At 35.2% G+C, this 18,979-nt stretch overlaps 2 protein-coding genes across 9 annotated transcripts in view; one reads left to right on the forward strand and one right to left on the reverse strand.

The window, feature by feature from the left end:
* LOC125647534 (ankyrin repeat, PH and SEC7 domain containing protein secG-like) overlaps positions 1-1,679 on the forward strand; it is a 30,621-nt gene extending 28,942 nt beyond the window's left edge. The window contains exon 14 of the mRNA XM_048874248.2: positions 1,197-1,679. Within this exon, the coding sequence (XP_048730205.2) occupies positions 1,197-1,349 (153 nt within the window). The 3' untranslated portion in view covers positions 1,350-1,679. The remainder of the gene's footprint in view (positions 1-1,196) is intronic.
* A 63-nt stretch (positions 1,680-1,742) lies between these two features.
* The window catches only part of LOC125647533 (uncharacterized), a 143,913-nt gene continuing 126,676 nt past the window's right edge, over positions 1,743-18,979 (reverse strand). For 6 of the 8 annotated variants that reach the window (XM_056142297.1, XM_056142296.1, XM_056142298.1 and 3 more), the window contains 13 exons: positions 18,358-18,600; positions 17,151-17,240; positions 15,646-15,756; positions 13,608-13,707; positions 12,199-12,319; positions 11,873-12,026; positions 11,154-11,312; positions 10,297-10,475; positions 6,983-7,063; positions 5,093-5,173; positions 4,563-4,756; positions 3,927-4,013; positions 1,743-3,523 (listed from right to left, as the gene is read on the reverse strand). In XM_056142297.1, coding sequence (XP_055998272.1) covers positions 3,252-3,523; positions 3,927-4,013; positions 4,563-4,756; positions 5,093-5,173; positions 6,983-7,063; positions 10,297-10,475; positions 11,154-11,312; positions 11,873-12,026; positions 12,199-12,319; positions 13,608-13,707; positions 15,646-15,756; positions 17,151-17,240; positions 18,358-18,600 — 1,872 coding nt within the window. In that variant the 3' untranslated portion in view covers positions 1,743-3,251. The remainder of the gene's footprint in view (positions 3,524-3,926; positions 4,014-4,562; positions 4,757-5,092; positions 5,174-6,982; positions 7,064-10,296; positions 10,476-11,153; positions 11,313-11,872; positions 12,027-12,198; positions 12,320-13,607; positions 13,708-15,645; positions 15,757-17,150; positions 17,241-18,357; positions 18,601-18,979) is intronic. The other 2 variants (XM_056142302.1, XM_056142303.1) reach the window with 1 other exon arrangement.

Consider the following 18,979-nt stretch of genomic DNA (forward strand, 5'->3'; position numbering starts at 1 on the left):
ATCAGTGTTTTACATGGGAATATATAGGATAAATCTCTAAAACCCTTCTTCAGGGCCATGATTCGTCCTATCAATATGCAAGCATCCCCAGGTAGTGCAGATTCAAGTTTGTTCTAATCATGATCCTCAAGGGTAAGATGGGGCCACAATAAGGAATCAGAGTGCTGTATGGGAATATATTCTCATATAGGGAAACATATTTAAAAATCTTCTCAAGAAAAGCAGGGTCATCATCATCAGGTAGTGCAGATTCAAGTCTGCTCAATTTAGGGGCTTTAGAAGTAGGATGAGGCCATAATCGGAGATCAAATTTTGATATGGGAATATATAGGAAATTAATTAAAATAAATTCTTTTCAAGATTAGCAGGGTCACATTAAATCATATACAATGCTATTGTTCATCAGTTGTGTGGATTATAAATTTTTTTTATGCCCCCATGGGGTTGGAGGTGCATACTGTTTTTGTCCTGGTCTGTTTGAATAGGTCCTCAGTTCCCCTTACCTGTCGTAAGAGGCAACTAAATGTGACGGTCCTTTGGATCAGATCGCAAAAATTGAGGCCCCTGTATCACAGCAGCTGTGGCACGATAAACATCCCTACCTGCTCAAAGGCTGTAATTGCAGAGTATAAACCTAAATTTTGCAGCCCTTCAATGGTGACGTCTCCACATAGTGAAAGATTCACAAGTTGGACATTAAACAATATGTAATCAATCAATCCTTTCTTTCGATACCAAAGGTTTCGACCTTGTAACCTAGATCTTGGATTTTGACCTACTTTTAAGAAAGGCTAACGTGGGCAATATCTTCTGAACTGCTTAAGATAAGGGCATTCATATTTTGTAAATAGATTTCATACGACAAGACCTTACATCTAATAACATAGATTACCTTGTGAGTTATTGGGCTAGGTTGGAGCCACATTATAGGGTCAAAATTTTTCATGGGAATAAAGATTGCAGAATAGCTTTTTAAAATAACTACATGTAAAGCTGAACAACCGGGTCAAGGTGACTCAGGTGAGTGATGTGGCCCATGGGCCTCTTGTTGAAGAATTTTTTGATTGTGAAGAGATTGTATCATGTTGTTTTTCTTCTGTGACAATATATTATGTCATAGAATAGCAAGATTGTAATGCATACCTAGTAAAACACCTTACTTTTGGTAATTGAAGCCTTTTTATGATTGATTCAAGGCTTGGATATCGAACTTGATTCCGGAGTGGTTGTGGATGTGGGGGGCAACTGGACTGAACAACGCTCTACGGAGACAGGCGGAACAGCGGCGGAGACAGGACGATTTAATAAGGCGGGACTCGAGCGAGTTAGATATATCCAAATACTCATGACATGTACAGGAATGAAAGTTGCCCAGGCAACCTGACCTCTGTGATGAGAGACCTTCTAGTCCACCTCAGGTTGTAAGCTGATGTTGATGTATTACTGACAGTATGAATAGCAGTGAACAAACTTACATGTGTAGTTTGCTTGACAAAGTCATTGTGATAGAATAAGTGCTGTTTCGTGTGGGGGTAATTCCCAACTGCAAATGTTTGGGTTTTTTGTATGCTTTGTCGAAAATGCAAGACTTCATGTTTTTTTTGTATTTTGTTGGTTTTTTTTTTTGCACACTGAAGAATCAAATCTTTTATAGCAATAAAATCTAAGAAAAGCACAAATGTGATTAGATTTTACTGTCCAGACTGAGCTCAAAATGGAACTCATAGAAAAAGGAAACTGAAGACTATTTTACAGCTATTTAATTTAAATTTTACATGCCATGTTTAATAACAAAATCATACAATAATAATGGTATAACAATATTCAGCAGTCAACAAAAGTGTAAAATATACAACAAATAATTCCACTGTATCAATCGGTGTCAGAGGCTGTAAAAATATTTTAGTTAAAGCAAACTGGATTATAAAAAAAATGAACCCTGTATCCTAGCAATGAACTGTAAGCAGATCCATAATCTGAACACAATGGAACTCACAACCTTGTGTATGGAATACTCTGGTTAGCCCTGTGAAAACAGCACACTAAATAAAATCAGAGGAAAAATCCCCAACAATGTTTGAAATACAATGAGGAAAATAGAAAAAAAAAACTTGATAGGCACAAATCCATGAAGAAGTTTCATAACATACAATTTTATCACATTGATATTTTGGCATCACATTGATAAGTACGAAAAAGTGAAATGCAATTCTCACAAACATCATGTCAAACTCGTGTTTAAAAAAACATTGAATACAGTCAGATATAAAAAAAAAATAGAACAATATCTATAATACTGTACTCTAAATGTCCAATGATTTACATTTACAATGATTCATATTATGTTGGAATCTATATATAAATCTGTGTGTATGTACAAAAATGGGGTGCGACACAATGTACGATTGTACAGCACTTAATATTTCATGATGCTTCACTTCCATGATTTTGTCTTGTACAAATAATCCTTTAAGTATTATATTAAATATATATTAATTTTCACAATAATTTAATTTCACAATTTTGTAACATTAGTCAGCAATAATTCTCATTTACATTTGCAATACTTTAATTCAATCTTGTAACAACAATTAGCGAGATAAAATGTTCACTTATATGTTGCAATATTTTAATTTGATGGTCTTGAAAGATTAATCAGCACAAAATGTAGTTTTAGAGTTTAGAATATATTGATTACAGTAACTATCCATATACAGCTGTATAATGAAATTATTTCAATGGCCCTTTTTGTTGAAAGAGGAAAACCTCATTAGGTGTATAAAAATGTCCTCCTGGACACACAATAACTGACAGTAATTTATCAAAACGAGTTCCATAGACAATTTCCTGATCAACAGACAAACACATACGACCAAACTGTCAGCTCATAATGTCACAGCTATTGTGTTATCTAATCATTAAACAAATCGCTAAACCTAGAGATACTACCAGTGGTAATTCGTAACAGTTGTGTATAAAATTCAAGCCTAATTCTGTTAACAACAAAACTGAAATTTTTAAAATCTATCCTTACCTTTAATACTTTTTAACACAGACTTTGAACATTGTGTAATAAACTACACTGTGTTTAAAGCATCAATCTCGTAGGCAACACAAATACAAAAAACAGCACAGAAAGGATAACTCGTACAGTAACTGGAATGTCTGTAGCCAGCATTATAAACAACACCAAGGATTTCTCTGTACGTCCGAGTACATCTAGATATCAAACTGTCGACTCCTTCATTTTCTTAGAGACTCTGCTTATCAATCAAATAACCCACAGCCACTGAGGTGCGTCTATTTATAGCTGGCAGGATTCCGCTGACTTGGTCGTATGTTCCGGTGGAGAAATGAGAGGAGGACGGCATGATGGTGGGGGTGAGGGGGAGGGGGGAGGTCAGGGGGGTAGTGCAGGTCCCCATACTGGACAGATACCGGGGTCGGAGGGGATGGAATGGAATGGTCTTCACCTTCTTAGATATGGCTCTGACTAGATCTCTGGAGTGCTTCAGATTGTATGCTATAAAATCATGGTTCGTTATGTAGCTAAGTCTTATCAGCAATAAATGACAAGTTTAAACAATGCACAAAGTACAATGCAGTCTGCATACCGTATAGCGAGTTTTTTCCGGCAGTCTAAAATTTGGCGATTTGCTGGCTGAAAGGTATGCTAATAATTTTAATGGAATAACTTTTGGCGGACCAGGAAGATTTATCTCTCTTGCTAATACTGAAGTCGCAATTGGGTGCATATTTGGCGAGTGAAATATTGGCAGAAAGCTATCTAACCGCTAAAATATGCCAAATTTATCACCCAGCGGAAAAAACACTATATGGTGTATGTACAATTAATACTTGCTTTATATCTAATTTTCAACTTTGATAATTAAACTTGCGGTTGATTATATGAACTTGCTTCATACCTTTAAGTCGAGCTTTGATTTCATCATCAAAATACCCACACTCTATCCACTCATCGTAATCGATGATGTAATCGAAGGCTGTCTGACCTGTATGTAGAATGAAACAGGTCAGTCGATTGAAGCAGTATTCAACAATTATTTCAGATCTACAGAAGGTCCATATTTCTATAGGACATAAAGAAGGGAAGTATGTAACCAGATTTTGAACAGAATTTATGGATACTTGACACGCTGGCAGCAGACCTACAGCTTTTTTGTCTATCTTATTTTTTCCCCCAGTAACAGTTCTGCACCCAACATAAAGTTTGGTACGAATCTGTGTAGAAACTGATGATATTCAGCTAATACTATGTAATTAATTCTGTCACCAGACAATTGACATGTGACATATAACTGTTCCACCCAATGTTTTGCTATAAATGATTATTAATAAATTAAGTTCAACTATTGTTCTTCCCTGTGTTAATGAGAGATGATTGTCAGCAATAAGCAGACCTTCATGCCACCTACCCTTGTAATGTTTAGTTCATCTTGCAGTCTATCAAGGAAATGTTTGGAGTGACACCTACCTATGTTATTTTTGTATCAGTAGTTGATCTTGCGGTCTATCAGGGAAATGTTTGGAGTGACACCTACCCATGTTATTTTTGTGTCGGTAGTTGATCTTGCGGTCTATCAGGGTAGAGGCAGCAAACTGGTTATTGGACTTTGTGGCGTGAAACAGGGGCGTCTCTCCATCATCATTAACTGAGTCAACTGAGGCATCATACTTTAGCAACAACTCTAAGATGTCTGCCTCGCCGCTCAAACTAGCCGCGTAGTGAAGGGCTCTAGTAAAACAGAAAGTTGACTTTTAAAATGACTAATAAGAACTACAGTACTGTAAATGAAATTCTATTTCTGAGAATATTATTTACGTCTAATTTCACAAGACTAGCTTGCACAAAAATTTAGTTCTCACGAATAAATTCTTACACATAGAAGATTTAAACAGTGTAAATAATGATTTGCGAAAGTCATGTTTCATGAATCCCTGTATCCACGTGAAAATAAAGGTCTCACAGATAAAAATTATCTACAGTACTGCAAATGGCTAATAAGTGATAAGTGATCCACTCTCTAATGCTCTAAAATGTCATACTACAGTATTAGATGAACATAATTACGAGTTATTTCCTGGGTAGTATTTTGGATTTGGGTCTGCTCCATTGTCCAGTAGAAACTTTACAGCATCCTGGCTGTGGTTTCTACAGCAGAAAAATTATAGCTTCATGTGAATTCACATTTCATAGTAAAATACCCTAAAACATATTGGAAACTAATCATGTTAAAATACTGTACACTGACAGAAAATACCATACACTGACACAGTAAAATACCACACACTGATGCAGTAAAATACTGTACACTGACATAGTAAAATACCGTACACTGACACAGTAAAATACCGTACACTGACACAGTAAAATACTGTACACTGACGCAGTAAAATATCACACACTGATGCAGTAAAATACCGTATACTGACATAGTAAAATACCGTACACTGACACAGTAAAATACCGTACACTGACACAGTAAAATACTGTACACTCACACAGTAAAATACCGCACACTCACACAGTAAAATACCATACACTGAAAAAGTAAAATACTGTACACTCACACAGTAAAATACTGTACACTCACACAGTAAAATACCGTACACTGACACAGTAAAATACTGTACACTGACACAGTAAAATACCGTACACTGAAAAAGTAAAATACCCTACACTAACACAGTAAAATACCATACACAAACAGTGGATATCTGGTACTGTACAGAAAACAGTGGATAATTGGTACTGATACAAACAGTGGATATCTGGCACTGTATAGAAACAGTGGATATCTGGTACTGTATAGAAAACAGTGGATATCTGGTCCTGATACAAACATTGGATATCTGGTACTGTATACAAACAGTGGATATGTGGCACCGTATAGAAATACCATACACTGACACAGTAAAATACCGTACACTGACACAGTAAAATACCGTACACTGACACAGTAAAATACTGTACACTGACACAGTAAAATAACCTACACTGACCCAGTAAAATACCATACACTGAAAAAGTAAAATACCGTACACTGACACAGTAAAATACCGTACACTGACACAGTAAAATACCGTACACTGACACAGTAAAATACCGTACACTGACACAGTAAAATACTGTACACTGACACAGTAAAATACCGTACACTGAAAAAGTAAAATACCCTACACTAACACAGTAAAATACCATACACAAACAGTGGATATCTGGTACTGTATAGAAAACAGTGGATAATTGGTACTGATACAAACAGTGGATATCTGGCACTGTATAGAAACAGTGGATATCTGGTACTGTATAGAAAACAGTGGATATCTGGTCCTGATACAAACATTGGATATCTGGTACTGTATACAAACAGTGGATATCTGGCACCGTATAGAAATACCATACACTGACACAGTAAAATACCGTACACTGACACAGTAAAATACCATACACAAACAGTGGATATCTGGCACTGTATACAAACAGTGAATATCTGGTACTGTATACAAACAGTGGATATCTGGTACTGTATACAAACAATGGATATCTGGTCCTGATACAAACAGTGGATATCTGGCACAGTATAGAAACAGTGGATATCTGGTCCTGATACAAACATTGGATATCTGGTACTGTATACAAACAATGGATATCTAGTCCTGATACAAACAGTGGATATCTGGCACTGTATAGAAACTGGATATCTGGTACTGTATAGAAACAGTGGATATCTGGTCCTGATACAAACATTGGATATCTGGTACTGTATACAAACAATGGATATCTAGTCCTGATACAAACTGGATATCTGGCACTGTATAGAAACAGTGGATATCTGGTCCTGATACAAACAGTGGATATCTGGCACAGTATAGAAACAGTGGATATCTGGTCCTGATACAAACATTGGATAGCTGGTACTGTATACAAATAGTGGATAATGTACTAGTAAGAACTTACAGTGTAATCTGTTCTGTCAGAATCCTACGAAGCAAGATATCCTGTTCCTTCTCCTTGAAGTAAAATCCATTCGCCAACAGCCTTCAATATAATTACGTCATGTGAAATTCAACAACTTCAATATAATTATGACATGTGAAATTTGAGTGATTTAAAATCTATTCGCCAACAGCCTTCAATATAATCATGTCATGTGAAATTGAACAGCATTCAATATAATTATGCGGTCCTTCAGATGAGACCACAGAAACTGAGGTCGCATGTCCCAGCAGGTGTGGCACGATAAAGACCCCTCCTTCCTCAAAGGTCTTAAGTGCTAAGCATAGCTAGCCTAAATTTTTTATCCCTTCACCAGCAATGGTGACATCTCCATATGTCATTGAGTGAAAGATTCTCAAAAGGGACATTAACATTAATATACAATCAATCGAATGAATATACAGTACCTGCAACGTTATTCTTGACATGATAAACGATAGAACACGATACACGCACGATAGGATAGGATACACGCACGATACGATAGGATACACGATAAACCTGATAAACGATCTTCACGATAGACCTGATAAACGCAAACATGATAAACGATCTTCACGATAAACAGATTAAAACCTGATAGAAATGTTGTAAAAGAAGCAATTTAGACAGAACGAAATTTTGATACCTACAACATAATTACATTATGTTGATAATAATACTGAAGGATTTCAATATTCATTATACACCTAAAACGTATAATTTCTTTAATACATGGTTGTATTTTTAAAAAAAAAAAAATTTATTATAATTTGTTACGCCATCACAGTTAAAATCAGAAAACTAAACTATATACGCTATCTAATTCATTATTTGATATCTATGTGAATTTTCCCAGCCATTGATTCTAAAATTATATTGTCACCTAATGTTTAATATATAAATTATGCAGGGAATTAACTAAATGCAATATAAAGTAGTGATATATCATGCTTCAGTAACTCTCTTATTTTAATGTCTATTATCTTGAATGTGAAGTAACTTCACCAAGTAATATTTTGTGTGTAGCAAGGAAGGGGTTATTTTGCATCAAGCTCTAAGTGCACCGGTCATTCAACAATTACAATTATTTTCATCATGACCGCTTTAAAAAAGATCCACTGCACTACACTAAATCTTCATACATTAGATATTTCTACACGATGAGTGATGATTGATACTCATAAGTAATTGGAACATATGTATTTGAATTGATATCTTAATAACAAAAAATAAATAAACTATGAAAAAAACCCGGCTTTTTTTTAAATTCACAATTTTGAAACGCTTAAAAAAATTTGTGTTTAGTATGTAAAACAAATTCAAATAATCATCAAAACCGGCATTGATTTCCAGTATCTACCCATACGACTATTGGTACATGTACAAGTAAAAAAAAACCCAACGATGACAGCCAAGTCGTGCCCAGTTGGGCAAACTTTTGGGAGATGCAACACCATTGCACCCTTTTAAAACTTAATCTTCTAAATATGTGAAATACAATGTCCCCGAGAATGTTTGCAATCAAAACATGGGTGATACACAGATGCACACAAGTTCAGTAGTGGGTATATAAATTGAATACAGGTGAAAAAAAAAATCGAAAGAAAAAGAGCCTTTATTAAAATATATGTAATAAACAATGTAATTTACTGATTTTTCCTTTCAAATCAGAACTTCCTATTTCTCTGTTAGTGTTGATTACAAATAATTGTTTCTAGACAAACAAATGTTTATGGACTTCAGATGAAGAAGCTTTCAGATTTACTGTCCCCGGTTTGCTCGGCAAACCACTGCCTACTTTTCATACTACTTAGAATGAAATTGTAATAAATTTTCACCTTCTCTGAACAGACAAATAGCTCTTCTTCTGCCTTGAAATCGACAGCTTTATGTTCTCCTTTAAATATACTGTCTTTTCTCGATTCCTAAAAATAGCTTCTTTAACAAAACAAATAAAGCTATCGAAAAGTATCGTACTTTTTCATTAGATTTAATATACAATCCCGATAGTTTCCGAAGTTACACGATAAACGATTTTCATGATAAACGGAAAACCTGATACACGCAAAACACGATACACCTGATAAACGCAAATTACGATAGAAAACGGAAAACCTGATACACGCAAAACACGATACGATAGGATACACGCACGAAACGATAAAATACACGCACGATAGAACATGATAGGAATGTCAATATTTAGAATAACGTTGCAGGTACTGTAATTAGGTCATGTGAAATTCAACAGCCTTCAATATAATTATGCCATGTGAAATTTGAGTGCTAAAAGAAAAGAAATTAATGATGAACAATCTCCAGTCTATTTGGAGAGTCTGTAATAAGAAGTGATACCAAATTAATGTACAGTGTGTTTTCAAAATGTACATGTGCAATGTACATCATACAATGAATTTAGAAAGTATGGTATTACACTTAAAAATGTCCCTATCTCTTTTTTAATTGCTAGAAGTATCATTATATTCTTTATGATATTTTTCAACTTTACAAGGAACAAGAGGCCCATGGGCCACATCGTTCACCTGAGTCACCTTGTCCCATATTTAAAGATTTTCTCTATATAATCATATGTAAAACTTTGATCCCTTTTGAGGACCCAACCTATTCCGGCCATGATTTCAACAACTATGTCAGGAAGCTTTCATGTAAATGTATACTTATATGGCCCAATGGTTGTTGATGAGAAGAAAATCTTTAAAGGTTTTTTCTATATGCTTGTATGTACAACTGTGATTCCCTATTGTGGCCCAATCCTACCCCCCGTGGGCCATGATTTGAACAAACTACACTATGTCAGGAAGCTTTCATGTAAATTCTTCTTTCCTTGTCCAGTGGTTCTTGAGAAGAAGATTTTTTTAAAGATTTTTCCAGTATATTTGTATGTAAAACTTTGATCCCATATTGTGGCCCCATCCTACCCCCGGTGGTCATGACTTGGACAAACTTGAATCTGCACTATGTCAGGAAGCTTTCAGGTAAATGTCAGCTCTTCTGGCCCACTGGTTCTTGAGAAGATTTTTAAATGACCCCACCCTATCTTTGCATTTTTGTGATTATCTCCCTTTTGAAGAGAGCATGACCCTTCATTTGAACAAACTTGAAAGCCCTGTACCCAAGGATGCTTTTTGCCAAGTTTGGTTGAAATTGGTCCAGTGGTTCTGAAGAAGTCGACAATATGAAAAGTTTACAGACAGACAGACAATGGAAATCAGGCGATCAGGAAAGCTCACTTGTGAGCTAAAAACAGAATGATAACAGCTATCGACACTGACCATTGGGCACACTCTGTGAAGTCGTTAGCAATGGCCAGATTGAGTAAGCTGGGTGGTGGTTTGTTTGTTTCCTCCCCAGCGATTGCTTTAGCCATGAAGCCATCGTGATCATAACGCATCATCATTCTCATCACATCGATACGTCCCTGCATGGCACAGCAGTGAATCGGCAGCAACCCCTAGAATACGAAATCAAAATATAAGTATATTGCATTCCAGAATTTAAAAGGAAAATTCAAGTAGGATGTTTTGTAGACTTTAAAGCAAATTTTCATAGAGAAAATACAGAAGATGGAGGAATGTTCTCCTATCTCAAATAAGCCGTTCCTAGCAAAGAGGGCCCTTACATATTACATGTATAATGCTGAAGTATGAACTCTAGAGAACAATTCCTCAAAATATTTGAGCAATATCGAATGTCGTTAAAACATTACAGCCAATCAAAAATGACAACCAACCCGTAATTGGTAACTGACCTTTTTCTTTACAATTATGCAAAAATTGATGTCACATTTTTTTTATTATGACGCTTTTTGAAAAATATTGTTGGATAGAATAAGGGTCTTTACTAGGAACAGCTCAAATGTTAATGACAGGATTATTAATCATATTCAATGAATATTACGTATAATCTTTGGAGGAAATCCCAGTTGTAATAATACATAGGGGAACATTCCTTCATCTTCATTGGAATTTGATGTACAGTGTACTTGTACAGTACGTGTTAGATGTTTATAAAACGATCACTTTTCCACCTATTTCTATATATACATGAGCTTATACAGTTGTTAAATATTTCAGTGTTTATAGAATTTAAACATTTTACAAGCGTATGAAGCTGACAGTTCATCTCTTACCCTGGAGTTGCGTTTGCTGAGGTTGGCGTTTTTGTTCAGCAGAAGTTCCAGGCTGGTCAGGTCCGAAGCTTTGTTGCTTTCTCCGTAACACTTGACATGAAGGGGGGTGTTACCTTCTACATCCTCAGCGTCAACCATAGCCCCAGCATCCAGCAATGACTGTAGGCAGAATAAAGAAATGCCTCAGGTACTGTAGAATCTGACTATTACATTTGTAGTATCAGTACATATACTGTGAAATCATCATTGTTCGTGGGGGATTGATGTTCGTGGATTTCATGGATCACTGTTACCCACGAATTTACGTGTCCTCGAACATTTTATAAAACCAAGAAGAGTTATCTCTCTTAGTGGCATCCTATCGTTTACCCATAAAATTATGTCCCCATGAACCAGCAAAATTTTGCTTACCCACGAACATTGGCCCCCACTTATTAAATGATTCCACAGTAACTCTTTATTATTAATCCCCATCATGTACCCTGAAATAGAAATGGGAAAACCAAACTGTCTACTGAATATTATTTTTGTTTCTATTTGATAAATTGGCCATATATGAAATAATACATTTGTGAGATTTGATTTTGGCCAACTCCTTCATACACTCCATGGAATTCAGTCATTTTAAGGGATCCTTGATCGAACCAAAATAAGGCCCAATTCCCAATCAATAAAATATACCTCCACTATTCTGATGTTTTTAGATCGGTGAAACATACCTCCATTATTTCGGTGTTTTTGGATCGGTGTAACGGAGTTGCTCCCTTGTAATCCCGTACGTTGATGTCAACCCTCAGTCGAAGCAGTTCCCTAATGGTCTCCTTATGTCCATAGTAAGCGGCAGTGTGGAGAAGGGTGCTCCCATTTATACATCTGTGTACAACAAATACTCAACATATAAGTACGATGTACATTGTGTACAGCACACGTTTTATACAGTACATTGTATACCCGGTATGTCTGTTTTGTATAGTATAGATATAGTACATTATATACATCAGTACACACTCCATTCATTAGACAGCTGTGTGACTCGAACACTCACCTGCTCCGTAGACAGCAGAGTTCCTTGACCCCGGTGGCGTGATCTTTAATGACTCGGTTCATTAATTTCATGTCTCCTGCCATAATCTTTGGGACAATCACAGAGTAGTATTCATACAGTTCTGAAATACACACAAACCATACCAATTCTGTTATTTAGAATATTCTAAGTAATAATGTGCTCATTATGTTTCCCAAACAAAGTTTGGGAACATATTGTTTTTACTCTGTTTCTTCTTATTATTATTATTCTTTTTCTCCGGTACTTTTTTGTCCGGTAGTGTTCTCAGAAACTACAAAAGGGATCGATATGAAACTTTCCAGGATGATAGTATAGCGTTTGTAGATGTGCATAGTGATAGTCATTTTGTCTGCACGTGCATGCACGCGCGCCCACGTGCATTGTAATTTTGGTACAAAAAATGGAAAATCAGAATATTGAAGGAAGCGATGTAAAACCTAAATAGGATGATAGTATATCATTTGTACATATGAAAAATAATAGTTATTTTGTCAGCACGCGCACGCATGCGCGTGCACGCGCATTACAAAATTTGTACGCTAACTTTGGAACCAGTCTAACTTTTTTGTTGTTCATTGAAATGGCTTGAAATTCATATCATAGATAGATATTGAGACCCTTAACTGATTTGCATGGTCAAAATTACCAATTTGCACGCGCATGCACGTGCGCTTCATTTTGATTGGATAATACTAAAACGTTTGTAACTATCTTATCTATGAAGCGAATGAGATGATATTCACAGCATACGTAGACAATATGTGTATATATATATTGGTGTAACAAAAAAATGCCAACGCACACGCGCATGCAACGTTTTTTAAATGTTAAATTTTTAAAGGACGATAACGTTTTTGATTTTCAACAAATTCTATTGATATTAATGGTTTAGATGTGTCTTGGTACTCCTTACAAATTGCTGTGGTTAGAATTACTGCTCAGCACGTGCATGCACATGTGCTGAATTCTGATTGGACGATTTTAAAATCGCTATAACTTCCTTGTATATGGTGGAAACGTTATGAAATTCACACTGTGGGTATATGATACATATGCCTGTTGAACGACATCAACAAAAATTCTGAATCATATACGCGTGCGCGTGCGCGTGTATGCGCGTGCAACGCTTTCTTTCATTTTTTGGTACTGAAATGACCATATTGAACGTACTACATGTAATTAAAGGCTAAAATAAAATGATTTTTTGTTATAGATTCACAAGGACATCACTTTTTAATTGGGGGAGGTTTGGGGAACATATGTAACGGTCCCCGTTACAATTAGAACTAGTTTTTATTGGGGTGGGGTGTTAATTTAGTCAAGACATTTACTTACACTAAGTTACAAGACCTCAGAAATTGTTTGTAGCTTGGAGGAAATGGACTCACCAATTAGGTATCTCTTGAACTCGTCATTTTTCACCGTCTCAAATGGTGTGAGATTTTTGGCATTTTTGAAGTGAACGTCACATCCCCACTCAATCAAATACTGCAGAAATAAACAAAGTTAATTTATCGCTAGGCCCACTCAATCAAATACTGCAGAAATAAGCATGGTTAATGTATCGCTAGGCTATTCATATAAAGCATTGTCAGAACTACAAGTTAAACAAGCATAACAGGTGACAAATCCTCTGATATCTATCACTTCTACACATGACAAATATCTGATATCTAACATTTCTACACATGACAAATCTCTGATATCTAACACTTCTATACATGTGACAAATCCTCTGATATCTAAAACTTTTACAGGTGAAAATTTTTCTGATATCTAACACTTTTACAGGTTACAAATCCTCTGATATCTAACATTTCTACATGTGACAAATCCTCTGATATCTAACACTTCTACATGTGACTAATCGTCTGATATCTAACATTTCTACATGTGACAAATCTCTGATATCTATCACTTCTACATGTGACAAATCTCTGATATCTAACACTTCTACACGTGACTAATCTCTGATATCTAACACTTCTACATGTGACAAATCTCTGATATCTAACATTTCTACATGTGACAAATCTCTGATATCTATCACTTCTACATGTGACAAATCTCTGATATCTATCACTTCTACATGTGACAAATCTCTGATATCTAACATTTCTACATGTGACAAATCCTCTGATATCTAACATTTCTACACATGACAAATTTCTGATATCTAACATTTCTACATGTGACAAATCTCTGATATCTAACATTTCTACACATGACAAATCTCTGATATCTAACACTCCTACACATGACAAATCTCTGATATCTAACACTCCTACACATGACAAATCTCTGATATCTAACATTTCTACACATGACAAATCTCTGATATCTAACATTTCTACACATGACAAATCTCTGATATCTAACACTCCTACACATGACAAATCTCTGATATCTAACATTTCTACACATGACAAATCTCTGATATCTAACATTTCTACACATGACAAATCTCTGATATCTAACATTTCTACACATGACAAATCTCTGATATCTAACACTCCTACACATGACAAATCTCTGATATCTAACATTTCTACACATGACAAATCTCTGATATCTAACATTTCTACACGTGACAAATCTCTGATATCTAAAACTTCTACACGTGACAAATCTCTGATATCTAACATTTCTACACATGACAAATCTCTGATATCTAACATTTCTACACATGACAAATCTCTGATATCTAACACTCCTACACATGACAAATCTCTGATATCTAACATTTCTACACATGACAAATCTCTGATATCTAACATTTCTACACATGACAAATCTCTGATATCTAACACTCCTACACATGACAAATCTCTGATATCTAACATTTCTACACATGACAAATCTCTGATATCTAACATTTCTACACATGACAAATCTCTGATATCTAACACTCCTACACATGACAAATCTCTGATATCTAACACTCCTACACATGACAAATCTCTGATATCTAACATTTCTACACATGACAAATCTCTGATATCTAACACTCCTCCACATGACAAATCTCTGATATCTAACATTTCTACACATGACAAATCTCTGATATCTAACATTTCTACACATGACAAATCTCTGATATCTAACATTTCTACACATGACAAATCTCTGATATCTAACACTCCTACACATGACAAATCTCTGATATCTAACATTTCTACACATGACAAATCTCTGATATCTAACACTCCTACACATGACAAATCTCTGATATCTAACATTTCTACACATGACAAATCTCTGATATCTAACACTTCTACATGAGACAAATCTCTGATATCTAACATTTCTACACATGACAAATCTCTGATATCTAACACTTCTACACGAGACAAATCTCTGATATCTAACATTTCTACACGTGACAAATCTCTGATACATGTATCTAACACAGTGCTCTACACTTACGTGACAGATTTTCCGCTGCAGACCCTCTATCCCAGCATTCAGTGGAGTATTTTTCAGAATGTTTTTGCTGTCAATATTGGCTCCATTTTCCAGCAACAGTCGAACTATTTCCTATAAAATAAGACAGTAGATATTGACTATCAAATTAATAAAGAGCATTATAACTTCATCATTATTGTTAAATGTACTTTTAATTAATTGGTACTTGATATTGAAAGGGAAATATTTCATTTATATGAGATATTTGTATCTTTTTGTTCATTCAAGTCAATCTTGTCAACAGCTACAAAATATGTCAACCTAAAACTACCACAGTGACTTCATTCATAGACATAATAGATGTCAGCAAACTATAAAAAAAACCAACAAAAAAAACACGCACACACAGGCATAATACACAAAGTGCATGCTATCATTGCACACATATGGCTAAATCTTATTGCATTCAGTCATTCCAGCCATTACAACAAACAAAGCATGTGGGCCGCACTGCTCACTTGAGTGTGACCTTGATGTTACGGAGAAAAAATTGAGGCCTCATATTAAGCCCCCCCCCCCCCCCCCCCCCCCCTAACTCCCTCTCCAAGGAACATGAAATGAGTACCTGTGAACTAAAATCTGAAGACGTCCTCTGTACATGTGATGGTATTTTCATGATATGATGTATTGTCCTTCTTGAAAAGACACCCCCCCCCCCTCCCGGAAAATCTTATATGTTAGTGATATTAATCATTGCTATAATCAACTGTCTTTCTCCTGATTTTGAGAATCAGTTGTGTTTGAATTAATTGATCAATTTGAACACATGTAACCTTACAAATAATTATGTACAACATACCATCATACACTGTGGATTTACTGATTTTAAATTGAATCTGCAGTTTTGCTCATCTCAATTCAAAGATAATTTGAAAATGTCTACCATTACTTAAAATATGTCTTACTTTTCAACATTTGGAGAAGATGCACATCATCCATCATTTAAAATAAATTAAAAATGTGAATCAAATCGATTCTATGATTATGAAAAAAGCAATTTTAGTTAATAATGTGCAAAGCTAAAAACAACATACAAGAACAAGGACATTGAGAAAACAGAGGAGAGCTAAATTTGACCAGTAAAGCCCGAGTCTCTGATACAGAAAGCCCAGGACTCTGGTACGTAAAGCCCAATTATCTTGTACAGAAAGCCCGGGTCCTTAGTACAGAAAGCCCAAGTCACTGGTATAGAAAACCTGAGTCTCTGGTACAGAAACCCTGAGTATCTGGTACAGAAAGCCCGAGTTTCTGGTACAGAGAGCCTGAGTCTCTGGTACAGAAGGCCCAAGTCTTTGGTACAGAAGGCTTGAGTGCCTGTACAGGTGAGCTAAATATCCTTCCTTCTGTAACTGTGCATCACACATGTGTAATTCTGTACATAATATATAGTATTACATATATACTATAGCAACTACATGCAATAAATCAAACTCAATGTTGTAGCCAGTCACCCTACAGTGTCTTACAAAATGGCCATTTTTGCTGGCCCAGTGAAGGGCGGTATATCCCATCGAATCTTTGGCTTTCAATAGCCAGCGATTGTGATTCAGCCATTGCTATTCCAAAAAAAATCATACAATAACTCCTTCAATGTTATTATATATTAAATAAATCATAACAACCAATCATTTATTACTATTTGAAAAATAAATATACATGATTATTCCTATATTTTTAAGAAATCTTTTATTAATTAAATTTTAATTAAGGTGATTTCAGTACAGGATTTTGTTGTTTGAATTAAATTGACTTGAATAACAAAATATTAAAATATATATTTGCAATTTATACATGTATACATCTACATGTATCACTCGAACAACTTTTAATAGAACTTATACAATTAAACCACAGTGACTATGAAGCAGTGAATTTTCTATTACTTTGAGTTTTTAATATACCCCCCCCCCTCCCCGATACTATGTGTATTGAGAATATTACATGCAAATATCCATATCATATTGGCCAGATGTGGCCCCATATCAACCCGAGGGCCAAAGGCCCGGGGGTTGATGTGGGGCCCGAGGGCTGATATGACATATGATATGCATTTTAGCATGTAATATTCTATTTATCAAATACTGCACCTTTTTATACTTATTTTAATCTTGTATACATACAGTATAGTGTTGGGGGGGGGGGGGGGGTAATCTGATATAGGGTTTGAGGGCTGTTTTTACATGATGATACCATTCTTTTTATCACATTAGGGTTAATTTATTGCACATTAAAGATAGAACAAGAAATATTTGATACATTGCCCACCTTGATTTACTATGGTAAAAACTTTGATTCATTGATTTACTATAATGGTTACGTAAAAACTTGATTGACAACGGTAAAAAATTAATTTGATACATACATTGATTAATTATACATGTATGGTAAAAACTTTGATACATGTATATTGCCTATTATTTAATTTACTAGGGTAAAAACTTTGATACACTGATTATTATGTGTGAATACGTAATTTCCGGCTTGATATCCATTTTTTGCATGCCAGTCTGATATGTGATATGGATTTTCAGACCAGTCATTGATATTGGCTATTGTGACGTCACCCGTATCACACAGTACAGAATCTGCATATAATCATTACCAAGTATATGATCAATCTTCATATCGAACATTTAACATGACAGTAATCCCAGCTAGTCAGCTTGTACTTACAAAATGCCCATTCCTACAGGCCCAGTGCAGCGCAGTGTTCCCCGACTTCGGCTCCTTGGCATTGATAAATTGGGGATGACTCTGGAAAAAAATGATCATCTTCTCTACGGTCTCAAACTCATTGTCACGGGCTGACTTGATAAAGAGGCGCTGCCAGGATCCCGTGTTCCCGGGGAATACTTGGTACAGGAACTTTATCCCCGCTTTTAGTTGTTTGTTACGACTGGGTGCTTCAATATAAATCTGTATAAATCCAAAGAAAGCATGTCACTGCTACGCAATCTGAAAATTATTGTACTAAGAACATATCAATAATAATATACACTGTTACGTAGGTACATGTAACATGAAGTACTACTTCCTAAGCATATAATATGTAATATGAATTTTATTCAATGAATTAATAGATATATAAATAGAAAAAAATTCTCTAAGTGTATCTACATGATATCATATAGAGAAAAAATTCTCTAAGTGTATCTATATGATATCATATAGAGAAAAAATTCTCCAAGTGTATCTATATAATCATATAGATAAAGAAACAATTCTTGAAGTGGATTTATATAATTACAGTGTATATTATTAGCTATATGGATTCTTGGCAGCTAGAGTATATATG

This window comes from Ostrea edulis, chromosome 6 (assembly GCF_947568905.1).
Source record: "Ostrea edulis chromosome 6, xbOstEdul1.1, whole genome shotgun sequence".
Lineage (NCBI taxonomy): Eukaryota > Metazoa > Mollusca > Bivalvia > Ostreida > Ostreidae > Ostrea > Ostrea edulis.